Genomic DNA, 15,846 nt, shown 5'->3' with positions numbered 1-15,846 from the left:
CTTAAAAGTCTTGAATTAGTCAGAAAAATTTGGAAGGTTAACTAGAACTTTGAAAACAAAGCAAGCCAGGTGACAGAAAATAGAAACAGCATTGAAATTGTACTTAACTGTGGCTGGATATCTAAATGTCTCCAATTTCTTGAAGACCATTTGTAGAGGGTCAGTAGGGCTGCTATAACAAAGTAACATAAACTGGGGGGCTTCAAACAACATACTTTATCCTCTTAAGAGTTTTGGAGTCCAGAAATCTGAAATCAAGATCTCTCTCCAAAATTTCTAGGATAAGACCCTTCCCTGCCTCTTCCAGGTTCTGGCAACTCCAGGAACTCTAGGACTTGTGGAAGCATAACCTCACAGTGTCTGCCTCCACCTTCACGGGGCCACCTTCCTTGTGTCTATGACTTCACAAGGCGATCTCCTCTGTGTGTTTGTCAGTGTACAAATTTCCCCTGTCTTCTAAGGACAACAGTCATACTGGATCAGGGTCCATCCTATCCTAGTAAGACATCGCCATAACTTCACTAACTATTTCTGCAACAACCCTTTCCAAATAAGGTCACATTCTGAGGTACTAGTGTAAAGGACAAACTCTTTCTGCATCACCTTTACGGTCAACTACTCTACACACACTCAGAACACCAAATGTGTGTGCCTTCCATACCAGGCAAATCTCCAACACTAGGTCTGGTAATTCAATTACAGGCAGTCCTATAATTCAATTCTGATATTAACTGCCTGGAGATAGCATCAGATTGAGTCTCAGATTGCCATCTGTACTCCTCACCAATCACTTATAAACTGCTGTTCCCATGACACGCTCCTTGGGCTCAAAAATGTGCTAGAATGACTCACAGAACTCAGCGTAGTATTTATTTATTTTATGGTACTTTAAACATTAATACCATAAAGGATCATTAAGAATGCATCTAAACATCCAGAGGAAGAGATGCATAGGGTAAGATCCTGAGGGGTTCCAAGTGCAAGAATTTCTATCCCAGTGGATGTGGGGTGTGTCACCCACGAAGCATGTAGCTATGTTCATCAACTCAGAAGCTCTCTGTGGTGAAAAGTACTTTACTTTTGGCATGCTTATGGGAACTTCATCACATAAGCCTGGTCAATCATAAATTCAATCCCCAACCCCTCCCTCCTTCCTGAAGGATGAGGTTGGGGTAATGTGAAAGTGAAAGTGAAAGCGAAGTCACTCAGTAGTTGTGTCCGACTCTTTGGGGTTGGGGTAGGGAGTGCTGAAATTCTAGGCTTCTAATCGTGGCTTGGTCTTTCTTGTGACCATCCTGAAGCTATCCAGGAGCCCACAGATTCACTTCATTAGGGCAAAAGAGGTTTCATCACCCCAGATAGTCTAAAGATTTTAGAAGCTCTTTGCTAGGAACCAGGGACAAAGACTAATAATTCTATTTCACAGCTAAGCTTTAGGATTAGAACAGATCTTTTAAGGGGACACCATTCAGGTGGCTCAATGGTAAAGAATCTGCCGGCCAGTTCAGGAGACACAAGAGACACAGGTTCAACTTTGGGTTGGGAAGATCCCCTGGAGAAGAAAATGGTAATCCTCTCTAGGATTTTTGCCAGGAAAATTCCATGGACAGAGGAGCCTGGCAGACTACAGTCCATGGGGTTGCAAAGGGTCAGACACGACTGAGCATACACACACACATTCAAGTTTTAACACCATCCTTTGACGTTGCACACAATCCTGACACATTACTAGGCCCATGTATATACATATGTACTTTTAATAAATACTTTCAAATGCATATAGCTGAATTAACCATCATATTGTTTTGTCCATAAGGAGAAAACCCAGACTTTATAATGATGCCCCACTGACATCTTAGCCAAAATGAGTGAAGAAAATCTTGTGTCGATGCAAACTGGCTGGCCTTGTGATTCTTGATTCACAGACATGTGGCCAGGAATGAGGTCTGCTGTTTAACTCTGGGTGGTTCACAACACTGAGTCCCTTCTCAGCAGTTCTCCTCAATGTGTCTATTTTCCCTTGAAATTTATAATTCTTCCTCAAGTAGAACCATCATGCATGAGGTGACAAAATGGACCAGAAGAAAATATTTGTGTTTTGGAGACTCACATATTTAAACTTGGATCTAAGCTCCACCACTAACCAGCTCAGTGACATTGGGCAGATTAATACGTTTACAAATCCTTGATTTAAACACCTGCAAAATGACAATTCTTACCACTAACATCCAGCACCACTGAAAGAATTAACTGGGATGAAGAACCTGCCCTGATACATTGGAAGCACTTCATAAATGTAAACTTCATTCAATTTCATAACATTTTATGTTGAAAATAAACACTTGCATAAGAACACCTTCCCTTCTGGAAGGGAATACTAATGACAAAAGTATCACAAAGTACTTTTAACACAAACACAAATTTATGTTTATATTAAAGTAATATTTAACATAAATACAACAAACATTAATTTTAAATAAAATTATAATTTACAGATTGAAGTAAATGTGATCACTTTCTGGTAATTACAATGATAAAGTTAGATCATAGATCACTACAGAATTGAAACCCTAGTTGTCTCAAAGAACAAACATTACTGGCACAACACATATGTCCCTGATATTTCTATAGGGACAAAACATCAGAGACGTGTAAAAAGCATGAGGAAATTGTCATGACTTACCCCACCAACTTTCTCAAAGTGAGATCCATCTTTCTTAAAATCTGTGAGGGCCCCATTGAAATACCAGGTAAACATGGTATCTAACAGGGGGTCGTGTTGCACCTGGCAGGGCAAAATGACGCTCTCACCCACGGAGACATCCATGTTAGATGGTGCCAAAGTTATTCTCGTTGGTTCTATTGGGGAAATAATAAAGTGTTAAGCAAAGCTTCAGCATTTTTATTTTGATAAAAGCAATTTTCACAGGCAGATTGTTAATCTCACTTATAGTATATATGACTGTATAAATATATATATATATATGTGTGTGTAAATATACCTCTATATAATGAAAAGTCTTCAAGATTAAAAGACATTTTGATGAAGACCCATAATATATTTCACTGCACACATAAATTCTTGTTAAAAGAATTAGGATATCTAAACCTACAGGCAATAGAAGTTTAAAAATTAAAGTCACCTGTAAATAAGAGTTATAAAACTATTGCCAAATCAATTTCATTTTAGTTTCATTGCTTCATGAAATATAAGAGTAGAAATAGAAATCACTGCATTTTCAATGATTGGAAAATATACTACTACCAAGGTTTATAGACTCAAAACTTTTGAGATACTACAAAAAAAATGTTTTGAATAGGTAGGATACTTAGTTAAAATGCTAATTAATTTCTGTTTCTTCCCAAATGCAAATATCCACATGCACATTTCTGTCATCACAGTCCTTCAGCTTGTATGAATTCAAAGTTCTCTGACTCGACTTTTTCATTGCTACTCCCCATTTCTTGCTCCATGTCACAGCAAAAGTCTTCAAAAGAGTCATTTACTATGTTTTCTACAACAGCAATCTCCTGATGCTCCTCCTCCCCCACCCTGTAGCACCTCAGCCTTTCTCATCTTGGTTGTTTGGGCTGATATTCTTGCACCCTGCAGGAATGCTTCTCTGAGCACTCATATCCAGTTTGTCAGCCATGCCAGTGACTCCACACTCAGAATATATTTAGATCTGAAGGCCTCCCGTTCATCAGCTGCTGCTGCCTCTCTCACTGTGGTCATTATCAGTCCCGCCTGGATTACCGCAATGTCTGCCGGGACTCCTCCCACTTTGGCCCTTGACTTTCCATAGTCTGTTCTCTACTGAGCAGTGAGAGTAAACCTTTAAATATACACTTTCCATCATTTCATTTCTCTGCTCAAAACTCTGCACCGGTCTCTACTTTTCACTTCAACTAAAACCTGAGTCCAACTAAGTGCTAACAAGGGTTACAAAACCTCTACAGGATTGTCCCTAAGAAATCAACTGAATTCCTTCATCTCCATGAAATCTTGGCTCACATCTCTCCTTCTCCGATCACCTGGTTTCATGCTCCAGCTTATGTTTCTCAAACACTCCTCTGGTATTTTCTGCTTGTGTGAATTTTGTTTTCAGTGTAAGTATTTCCTTGCTTTATATTCCTTGCAGTATATTTATATACTGCTTATTTTCTTTGTGCCTCTGGAAGCAGGTACAGTGCATCTTGTCAGTTTGTTTACTGAATAACCCAAGAATGTTGTTGCGTTGTGTTAGCTGCTCAGTTGTGTCCGACTCTTTGCAACCCCATGGACTGTAGCATGCCAAGGTCCTCTGTCCATGGAATTCTCTAGGTAAGAATACTGGAGTGGGTTGCCATTGCCTTTTCCAGGGGATCTTTCCCAACACAGGGATCAAAATGGTATCTCTTGAGTCTCCTGCACTGGCAGGCAGATTCTTTACCACTGCACCAGCTGGGAAGGATAACCTAAGCACAGTAGGGACTCAATGTTTTTCTTCGACGAATAAATGAACAAAAATATAATCATAACTCTAAGTAACTCTGATTACTTAAACCAAGGATTACTTCAGAGATTTAAACATCTCCAGAAAATATTAAAGATATTGAAAAGGGAAAAAGTGTACCAAAGATTTGACATAATAGAACAGCACAAAATAAAAGTATCGGAGTAGCACATGCTACTTGCAGTTCTATTGACCATTACGCCAACTAGTAACTTGTGGATTCCTGGTACACACTGTGATGCGTAAGGAAATATTAAGAACCATTCTCCGACTGTCACTTGTTAAAGATAGTGAAAGTGTGAAAATGTTAGTCACTTAGCCATCTCCAACTCTTTGCAAACGCATGGACTGTAGCTCACCAGGCTCCTCTGTCCATGGAATTCTCCATGAAAGAATATTGCAGTGGGTAGCCATTCCTTTCTCCAAGGGATCTCCCTAACCCATGGATTGAACCTGAGTCTCCCGCATGACAGGTAGATTCTCTCCCATGTGAGCCAAACACAAGGCCAGCCTTTACAGTGCACTGTGTATCATGAGAAACATTCTATCCCTCTGATCTTAGTAAGAAGGCACACAGCATATCCCCATGTAAAGAAGTCTTTAAGGAAGGCACCTACCTGTAACAATCAAGTGTGTTGTGCCATTTGCTTTCCCAAACTGGTTTTCTGCTATGCAGGTATAAATTCCAGCATCAGCTTTAGTTACGTTGACAATTTTGAGCCCTCCATCATTTAGAAAAGAAGTTCTAAAGGAAATACAAATGAAACAAATAAGTATCTAGAGGACACTTGTTTCCCCAAAGTAAATAGAATTTTTTAACAGAAGTATCACCCTTAGCTACTATATGTAAAGCAAGATAAAGCAGCCCCTTAGCCTTCTTGGGTATAAAGAAAATTAAAACAAAATTAACATACACATGCACACAGATGACTAAAAGAAGACATTCTACCAGTTTGAGTATTTCTCGATATTTTTACACAAATTTACTTAAAAGCAATACCAAGTATTTTATCTGATGTCAAGGATTCCTTTATCATATAAGTGTGGTATGTTTTCCAAAACTATACGGTGAAGATTACTCATGGTTTAGCCTTCTCAATTTGGAGAAAACAAAAAGTAGACAGGACACTATTTTCCTTAAATGTGAAATAGCTTGTGAGAAACAAGAAACTCCCTGGCCTTTAATGATGAACTTGGGAAAGTCATATCTAACCCAGTATAAATCCAAATTTGCAAAAGAACATGCACATGGTCACCCATGAAATACTTCAGAGAATTTGGACAACGTAAATGAATATCACATTTGAATTTCTGAGTGTATGCTTAAAGTACTTAAGGCTTTTGCATGTAACTAATTAACAAAGGACATAGAACTGAGTACCTCACATGTGCTAGACACTGTCAGAGTCTCTGAGATCACAGAGTGAGCAAGAGAGAAAATCCCTACCTCGTGGAAAGAACAGTCTAGTGAGTGGCACATGCAGTAAATGATGAAACCGGTAAATGTGGTAAGTTCAGATTTTTGAGAAGTAATCAGAAAGATTCAGATGGGGTGATACAATAAAAGCAATGGCCACAGGGAATGTTTCCATGAGAGAGTGCTTCCGAAAAGCCTCTTAGAAAAGGTGCCATTTGAACTGAGAAAGAAGAATGAGAAAGAGCTGACCTGTCATTAGTCTGACTCATGAATCTTTATTGCCCATCTTGTCTACCCAGAATTATTTTTCTTTTCTTTGAATCCCTAAAATCTTTACTGTCTATATTATGCATTTAATGCCTTGAATACTTTTGATGATTTACGGTTCACATCCCTGTTACCTGAGTGTCTATCCAAATGAGTGGTAAGCTTCTTAAAAGATCTGCAACTCCAGCATCAGCATGGCATGATAAGTGTAAATCCTGGTAAAAACAATGCTCCAACTTCTGGGTGACACAGTACAGGAGACAGGAAAGATGCTGAGGGACCACAGACCAGAGTTGGAGGATCTCAAGTCAATCTCTAAATATTATCCTATTTGTGGAAATATATTTAGGTGTGTGTCAAAATATGTGACTATTAGGACAAGTTTATGTATCAAAATACACAAGATACAGATTCATGCTGTATATGTATATACATGTGTGTATGTGCATATATATTAATTTGTATGTATTTTTCATAGCTTATGATTCACCTTCACTTGCATGTTGGTTATATTTTCTTGGTGGGAAGTTTGCAGTGGAATCAGAGCTGACACACAGGGACGTGTTCACGATCCTGAGTAGAGATACCCATGACTGTGAATTGCTTATATGCTTTTTTTTTTTTTTTTCCGACATGTCCAGGTATATTTCAAATACAAAGGTTTAAAAGCAATGGCTTGGACAGCTAACCAGAGAACACACAGCACTATTTTATCTCAATTTGAAAAAATACAGTGAAGGGTTAAAAATTCTAAGATTCTGTAAAAAAGGTGCTACGTCTGATTTCCTTCCAGAGGCCCTGCCCTCTTTGCTGGGTGTGAAATGTAATCTGATCACTTTTGCAAAGGGATGATAAAAAAAAAAAAAAACTCTTTATACCTTATCATAGAACAGATATTTTCTTAAATAGTGTGCAATAATAACTGAAAGAGAAAAGCCTGCAGGGAGGTACACATGAATGAAAGCTTAAGACACAAAGATTCTTTGGAAAAACATGGGGAGTAAGCTTAGAGAAATAGAAATCTGATCACTAATCCTGCCTTATTCCCTCCTGCCCAATTCTGGCTTAGACCTCCTTCCTGGCATCTTACTACCTGCAGGAAAAAGATGACATCCTAAGCCTTAGCTGTATCTTCCCATCAGGACCTTGCCTCTCTAACTACAAAAGGCCTCATGAATTCTACGCTTTGTTTGTTTTTCTCAACACCCAAGCCTTCTTTTAATTGGTTTTGTGCTTCCTGTCTTGGGGCCTTTATAAAACCTATGTTTGATAAATGTGTACTCAATCAGATTTTGGTCACTTCCCTGAACCCATGGGTTGGATTGCATCTTTCTCTACTGATTATACATCATCTGTGCCTTTGCCATAGCAATGGGCAACTGGCCAATTATATACCTGTGTACTTATCTGGCTAATATTTTCCTCCTCTTGTGAGTTTAGAGATGGTAAGGTCTTTTGAAGCACAGAGAGTGGATAGTATCAGGATTTTTCATCACTAAATTCCTAGAGCCTTGAACTATTTCTGGTACATAGAGATGCTCAGATATAAAGCTTGATGAATGAATAAATTGATTGCCTGCCTTTAGAGAGTCAGTGTAGAGGAGATGGGATTAGTGAAGGCAGATTTCAAGGCACGGAGAACTTTACAAATTACAAGAAAGTAAGTTCACAGATCAAATTGCCAACATCTGCTGGATCATGGAAAAAGGAAGACAGTTTCAGAAAAACATCTATTTCTGCTTTATTGATTATGCCAAAGCCTTTGAATGTGTGGATCACAATAAACTGTGGAAAATTCTGAAAGAGATGGGAATACCAGACCACCTGACCTGCCTCTTGAGAAACCTATATGCAGGTCAGGAAGCAACAGTTAGAACTGGACATGGAACAACAGACTGGTTCCAAATAGGAAAAGGAGTACGTCAAGGCTGTATATTGTCACTCTGCTTATTTAACTTCTATGCAGAGTACATCATGAGAAATGCTGGGCTGGAAGAAGCACAAGCTGAAATCAAGATTGCCAGGAGAAATATCAATAACCTCAGATATGCAGATGACACCACCCTTATGGCAGAAAGTGAGTAGGAACTAAAAAGCCTCTTGATGAAAGTGAAAGAGGAGAGTGAAGAAGTTGGCTTAAAGCTCAACATTCAGAAAATGAAGATCATGGCATCTGGTCCCATCACTTTATGGGAATTAGATGGGGAAACAGTGGAAACAGTGTCAGACTTTTTTTTTGAGGGGGCTCCAAAATCACTGCAGATGGTGATTGCAGCCATGAAATTAAAAGATGCTTACTCCTCGGAAGGAAAGTTATGACCAACCTAGATAGCATATTCAAAAGTAGAGACATTACTTTGCCAACAAAGGTCTGTCTAGTCAAGGCTATGGTATTTCCTGTAGTCATGTATGGATGTGAGAGTTGGACTGTTAAGAAAGATGAGCACCGAAGAATTGATGCTTTTGAACTGTGGTGTTGGAGAAGACTCTTGAGTGTCCCTTGGACTGCAAGGAGATCCAGCCAGTCCATTCTAAAGGAGAGATCAGCCCTGGGATTTCTTTGGAAGGAATGATGCTAAAGCTGAAACTCCAATACTTTGGCCACCTCATGTGAAGAGTTGACTCATTGGAAAAGACTCTGATGCTGGGAGGGATTGGGGGCAGGAGTAGTAGGGGATGACAGAGGATGAGATGGCTGGATGGAATCACCGACTTGATGGACATGAGTTTGGGTGAACTCTGGGAGTTGGTGACGGACAGGGAGGCCTGGCGTGCTGCGATTCATGGTGTTGCAAAGAGTCAGACATGACTGAGCAACTGAACTGAACTGAAACTCAGAAAGTGTGCAGACGTATACACACATATATTTATGTATGTATGCACATATGCATGCTTTTTCTCTATATAAATATATGTATGTTGTTGCTGCTTGGTTGCCCAGTCATCTCTGACTCTTTGCGACCCCGTGGACTGCAGCAAGCCAGGCCTCCCTGTCCCTCACCATCTCGTGGAGTATGTTCATTGCATTGATGATACCATTCAACCATCTCATCTTCTGACGCCCTCTTAAATGGGTGTGTGTGTATATATACACAACTATACATATGTACATAAATATACATGTAGAAAAGGAAAGATGAAGCAGTAGAAGGCTGGGTGAAGAGAATTCAACAGCTCCTAAGGTAAGAGGACTGAAAATACACTTGTACTATTAAGCAAGATGCTAATAACAGGGGAAGGACTGAAAATAAGGGGAAGAGAAATGGGGCAGGGGGTGGGGAAAGAGAGAAAACTGATTGAGAAATGTCTCGGAGGACGAAGGAATGAGAATGAATGAACAAGGGCAATGTTCCTGACTGAGTCTGGCTGCTGATGTACTTGTCAAACTTTTGACCAAGATCCCCAAAGAACATAGCTTCACTCAGTAAATTTTCCCTCCCACTTCTTTAAAAAGAAAGTGGAGATTTGCTGGAAATTTTCATATTTAAAACAAAAGAAAACAAACAGACAAGTGAAAAAAAATCAAGTTGATTTCAGAAATATGGTATCAGAAGGTCTTGAAGACATTGAAAGGCTGAGGCAACCTTATCTGTTCTGAGTTGGAGGGTGGAAATAGAACTGGAAGCTCCAGGAGGTGGGCAATCAACCACTTCTGAGATTAGTAAGTGATAAAATAAAGATGTCTACTGTTGCCTGAACAAATATTCAACTTAAGCATAGAACTTCTCCATTTGAGTACCACAGAGCAGAGATAGGCAATTTCAGATCTCTTCTCAAGCTATAAACTAGTGTAACTGTCAACCTTTGACCACAAATATAGAACTATTTATTGTTGGAAGAACTAGAAATCCTTTAGTGCATGAGGTTTAATGACTCTAAACAAGCAGGCCTAGACTCACAGCTACGTTAAGATAAGTAACAGTTTAAAAGGCAAGGCTGGTACCTCGGGAATCGCACAAAAACTCCAAAACAAACATATTGACTCTCAAAGAATGCAAACTCTGTACATTGTAAAATTTTGAGCTAATTGGATATTTTCTTCCTCAATTGGTTCTTCCAGTCAATTCTAAGAGGCCCACAGGGTATTTCACACAACATAAAAATAAACAATATTCAGTAAATGGATAGAGTAATTGTTTCTCAACAGAAAACCTTCAATAACCCATGCTTCCCTACAGAGATTCGAAGTGAAAATTTTATACCACTTCACTATAAATGAAATTGCTTTCTGTGCTTTCTGGGAACACGATTTTCTGCAAATGGGTAGTGCTGAAAATGTAGATAATCATGAGTGCCTCTAGTCTTGGCACAAAAAGTTTAATGAAGATTTATAAGACTGAAATTCAGAAATGTGGTACACTGGTCTGATTTGAGAAATGTGTAATTTTAATCACTGTGGCATTTTATCTCCTCGATCAGTTTTATAATATACCTTTATATGAAACCTTTTACTGGTTTTTCCTTTTGTAGTAAAAGAGGTTAAGTATTTCACTTAACTTCATGCAGTCAATGGTTAGTTTGGAATAAGGAAACTTAATTGCTTTATGCTTCTCTAATGGTCTATTCTGTAATTCAGTGATAGCATTAAATTTATGGCTGTTAAGAAACTCTGTCTGCTCAGAAAGTAGACTGCTATCTATGCAACACTGACCTGTACTATATGATGACATTTTAGCATAAAAACACACTATGTTTCAGAATGGAAAAAGTATGGAGTATTACGCATGCAAGGCAGGAAAACATTGTTTTCCCCCTGCCTAGGTTCTGAATATTACGGTAAATTATTCAACTTGAATTTTAACAAACACACGGCAACTCTATATTTTCTCAGGAAGCTCATCTCAGTGGAGATGAGATCACATGAGACTGTAATGATTAAACCGCTCTATAGAAAATAACAAGGCTATTTTGGACTTCATTTTCTGAGTACATATTGTAAGAGAAGGATGCTTACAATTAGCAACAAGAAAAAAGTACTCATGATGCATAACTATAGGATAAATAATGACATTTAAGAAAAGCAAATATAAATCGATGAAAATGCATGAGAAAATAAATGCCAGAGACAAAGAGCACAGAGCGTATGTTTTCATTTACAACCAATCTCACTCCTGTATGCTTGGTAAATAACGTCTCTCTACTGAGTTCAAAGATAACCTACAAATAGTATTTAGGAAAATAATATTAGCATTTTCATCCTTTTAGCTATACCATTTGGAACTTTCATCTTATGAATTCAACAGTGTTAGTTTAGTGATTTATTGATGAGAAAATCTCCAAGGAAAAGAGAGACAGAGTAGAGAAGACTCAGCAGTTAATTATCCTATATTTGAGTAAGTATCAGGCTAATAATATGCAACTCTGTTACTGTGTTGGATACACATGTTACACAGAACAGGCACCTGAAGTCCTAAAGAAATAATACAGTGTGGCCTGACTTTGTAGCCAAAATAAATATGCATTTCTCACATTAATACTTACCCATAGTCATAAGAAGAGAATCAACAATAAAAGAACATTTTGATTACATTTATAAAACTTTTCCAAATGTGTATCTATCATAACAAACATATCTGGAGCTAAATTTATTGTTATGACAGAGACAACAGTTCTTCTCCTAAAATGGACTCACATTTATAGAACAAAAGGCCCATAAAAAGAGATTTCGTTTCGAATGATTATATAAAACTATTTAAGTAATTCATGAAGCCTCGGCAACAACCCATTAGAAACATTACGATTCTCATACAATAAATCTGCAAAAATTACAAATACTCAGATGAATGAGTTAGTAAAACAAACAAACAAACAAACATGACAAACCAACAATTCTCTGATGGCTCATGCATCCAAAGAAAACTTCCTAAAGAATATTTACTACGATTCAAAGGGGCCTCATGCTTGACACTATTTTTCTCTGCCTGAAACATAAGTTCATGAATCAAATCAATGTAAATCAAGATGTCAGCTGTATTACAGGAAAAGGGAGTTCAAAACTGCTTCAGTGAGCAGCTGTGGTTTCCTGACACCTCACCCCAGAATTAACAGAAGTGGTATGGACCTAATAGAAGCAGAAGATATTAAGAAGAGGTGGCAAGAATACACAGAAGAACTGTACAAAAAAGAACTTCATGACCCAGATAATCACAATGGTGTGGTCATTTACCTAGAGCCAGACATCCTGGAATGTGAAGTTAAGTGGGCCTTAGGAAGCATCACTATGAACAAAGCTAGTGGAGGTGATGGAATTCCAGTTGAGCTGTTTCAAATCCTGAAAGCTGATGCTGTGAAAGTGCTGCACTCAATATGCCAGCAAATTTGGAAAACTCAGCAGTGGCCACAGGACTGGAAAAGGTCAGTTTTCATTCCAATCCCAAAGAAAGGCAATGCCAAAGAATGCTCAAACTACTGCACAACTGCACTCATCTCACACACTAGTAAAGTAATGCTCAAAATTCTTCAAGCCAGGCTACAGCAATACATGAACTGTGAACTTCCATATGTTCAAGCGGTTTTAGAAAAGGCAGAGGAACTAGCTGGATGCCAATATCCGCTGGATCATCGAAAAAGCAAGAGAGTTCCACAATAATATCTACTTCTGCTTTATTGACTAGGCCAAAGCCTTTGAATGTGTGGATCAATAAACTGTGGAAAATTCTTCAAGAGATGGGAATACCAGACCACCTGACCTGCCTCTTGAGAAATCTGTATGCAGGTCAGGAAGCAACAGTTAGAACTGGACATGGAACAACAGACTGGTTCCAAATAGGAAAAGGAGTACGTCAAGGCTGTATATTCTCACCCTGCTTATTAAACTTATATGCAGAGTACATCATGAGAAATGCTGGGCTGGAAGAAGCACAAGCTGGAATCAAGATTGCCCGCAGAAATATCAATAACCTCAGATATGCAGATGACAGCACCCTTATGGCAGAAAGTAAAGAGGTACTAAATAAAGCCTCTTGATGAAAGGGAAAGAGGAGAGTGAAAAAGTTGGCTTAAAGCTCAACATTCAGAAAACTAAGATCATGGCATCCGGTCCCATCACTTCATGGGAAATAGATGGGGAAACAGTGGAAACAGTGTCAGACTTTATTTACTTGGGCTCCAAAATCACTGCAGATGGTGACTGCAGCCATGAAATTAAAAGACGCTTGCTCCTTGGAAGGAAAGTTATGACCGACCTAGATAGCATATTCAAAAGTAGAGACATTACTTTGCCAACAAAGGTCTGTCTAGTCAAGGCTATGGTTTTTCCAGTGGTCATGTATGGATGTGAGAGTTGGACTGTGAATAAAGCTGAGCACCGAAAAATTGATGCTTTTGAACTATGGTGCTGGAGAAGACTCCTGAGAGTTCCTTGGACTGCAAGGAGATCCAACCAGTCCATCCTAAAGGAGATCAGTCTGGGTGTTCTTTGGAAGGACTGACTGATGCTAAAGCTGAAACTCCAGTACTTTGGCCACCTCATGCGAAGAGTTGACTCACTGGAAAAGGCTCTGATGCTGGGAGGGTTTGGGGGCAGAAGGAGAAGGGGATGACAGAGGATGAGATGGCTGGATGGCATCACCAACTTGATGGACATGAGTGTGGGTGAACTCCGGGAGTTAGTGATGGACAGGGAGGCCTGGCGTGCTGTGATTCATGGGGTCACAAAGAGTCGGACACGACTGAGCGACTGAACTGAACTGAGACTTCCTGGCACAGGTATACGAGCACAGATCCTCCCTGTAAGGGCAAGCTCCCTTCCTGTACAGTAAAGAAAACAGCAGAATATATTCATTCTCTACAGGCAGACAGACCCACAGAGAACGAAGGAGGAGATCTGAGCTACAATCTCAAGGTCTTCCACCCAATTTTAGGAGTCAGATGGTTTCTCTGGGAAGGTATTGAAGAGAGACACAAGTTTTATGAAAATGAATGCTCTTCTTCCTAGAGACGAGCAGTCCTGGAATGGAGCCTACCTTCAACAATAACTATAGAAGCAAGATACCGTGTATGCAAAAGAGAAATGTCATTGACTCAAGGAATGTAGAAGGTGCTGGGCAATTTTTGGTTGCCCACAATCTACTTACCTTTCTTAAGTAGCCAACACTGATCTTTCTTTGAAGAATTCTCTTCAAAGAAGACTGTATGCAGTCTTGGAGGAATATTAACTAAGGTCCCCATCCTATCCTAGCCAAAGGGGAAATATGGAACACAGGGCTGCAGCGTTTCTCAAACTTCGTGTGCATGCTCAGTCGTGTCAGACTTTTGCCACCCTATGAACTGCAGCCTGCCAGGCTTCCCTGTTCATGGGGTTTTCCAGGCAAGAATAATGGATTGGGTTGCCATTTTCTACTCCAGGGTATCTTCTCAAACCACGGATCGAATGTGTTTCCTACAACGGCAGATTCCTTATCACCGAGCCACCTAGGAAGCCCTCCTCAAGCGTTTGTTGCTGTTCAGTTGTTCAGTCACGTCTGACTCTTTTTGACCCCATGGACTGCAGCATGCCAGGCTTCCCTGCCTTCACAATCTCCTGGAGCTTGCTCACACTCATTTCCATCGAGTCAGTGATGCCATACAGCCATCTTATCCTCTGTTGTCTCCTTCTCTTCCTGCCTTCAATCTTTCCCAGCATCAGGATCTTTTCCAATGAGTCAGTTCTTTGCATCAGGTGCCCAAAGAATGGGAGCTTCAGCTTCAACATCAGTCCTTCCAATGAATATTCAGGACTGGTTTCCTTTAGGAAACCCCAGTCCAAGGGACTCTCAAGAGTCTTCTCCAACACCATAATTCAAAAGCATCAATTCTTTGGCGCTCAGCTTTCTTTATGATCCAACTCTCACATCCATACATGACTACTGGAAAAATCATACCTTTGACTATAGGGACGTTTGTTTGCAAAGTAATGTCTCTTGTTTTTAAAACACTGTCTAGGTTTGTCATAGCTTTTCTTCCAAGGAGCAAGTGTCTTTAAATTTCATGACTGCAGTCACCATCTGCAGCAATTTTGGAGGCCCAAAAAAATAAAGCCTGTGACAGTTTCCATGTTTCCCTATCTATTTTCCATGAAGTGATGGGACTGGATGCCATGATCTTCGTTTGTCACTCTCCTCTTTCACTTTCATCAAGAGGTCTTTGTTTGACGAAAAGTTCCTCTTTGTTTCCTGCCATAAAGATGGTGTCATCTGCATATCTGAGGTTATTGATATTTCTTCTGGCAATCTTGATTCCAGTAGGTGTATCATCCAGCCTGGCATTTTGCATGATGTACTCTTCATGTAAGTTAAATAAGCAGGGTGACAACAGAGAGCCTTGACATACTCATTCCCAATTTGGAAGCAGTCCGTTGTTCCATGTCTGGTTCTGTCACTTCGTGACCTACATACAGGTTTCTCATGAGGCAGAGGTTTCTGGTATTCCTATCTCCTTAAGAATTTTCCACAGTTTGCTGTGATCCACACAGTAAAAGGTTTTAGCATAGTCAATTAAGCAGAAGTAGATGTTTTTTTGGAATTGTCTTGCTTTTTCTATGATCTGACGGATTTTGGAAATTTGATCTCTGGTTCTTCTGCTTTTGCTAAATCTAGCTTGAATCTGGAAGTTCTTGGTTTGTGTACTGTTGAAGACTAGCTTAGAGAATTTTGAGCATTACTTTGCTAGCATGTGAGATGAGTGCAA

At 39.5% G+C, this 15,846-nt stretch overlaps 1 protein-coding gene across 1 annotated transcript in view; it reads right to left on the bottom strand.

Moving 5' to 3' along the window:
- The window catches only part of CNTN3 (contactin 3), a 403,835-nt gene that overhangs the window by 72,442 nt on the left and 315,547 nt on the right, over positions 1-15,846 (bottom strand). The window contains exons 12-13 of the mRNA XM_069562133.1: positions 5,114-5,241; positions 2,684-2,859 (exon numbers count right to left, since the gene is read on the bottom strand). Coding sequence (XP_069418234.1) covers positions 2,684-2,859; positions 5,114-5,241 — 304 coding nt within the window. The remainder of the gene's footprint in view (positions 1-2,683; positions 2,860-5,113; positions 5,242-15,846) is intronic.

This window comes from Ovis canadensis, chromosome 19, assembly GCF_042477335.2.
Source record: "Ovis canadensis isolate MfBH-ARS-UI-01 breed Bighorn chromosome 19, ARS-UI_OviCan_v2, whole genome shotgun sequence".
In the NCBI taxonomy this organism is placed as follows: domain Eukaryota; kingdom Metazoa; phylum Chordata; class Mammalia; order Artiodactyla; family Bovidae; genus Ovis; species Ovis canadensis.
This window is presented reverse-complemented; position numbering and strand designations above follow the sequence as displayed.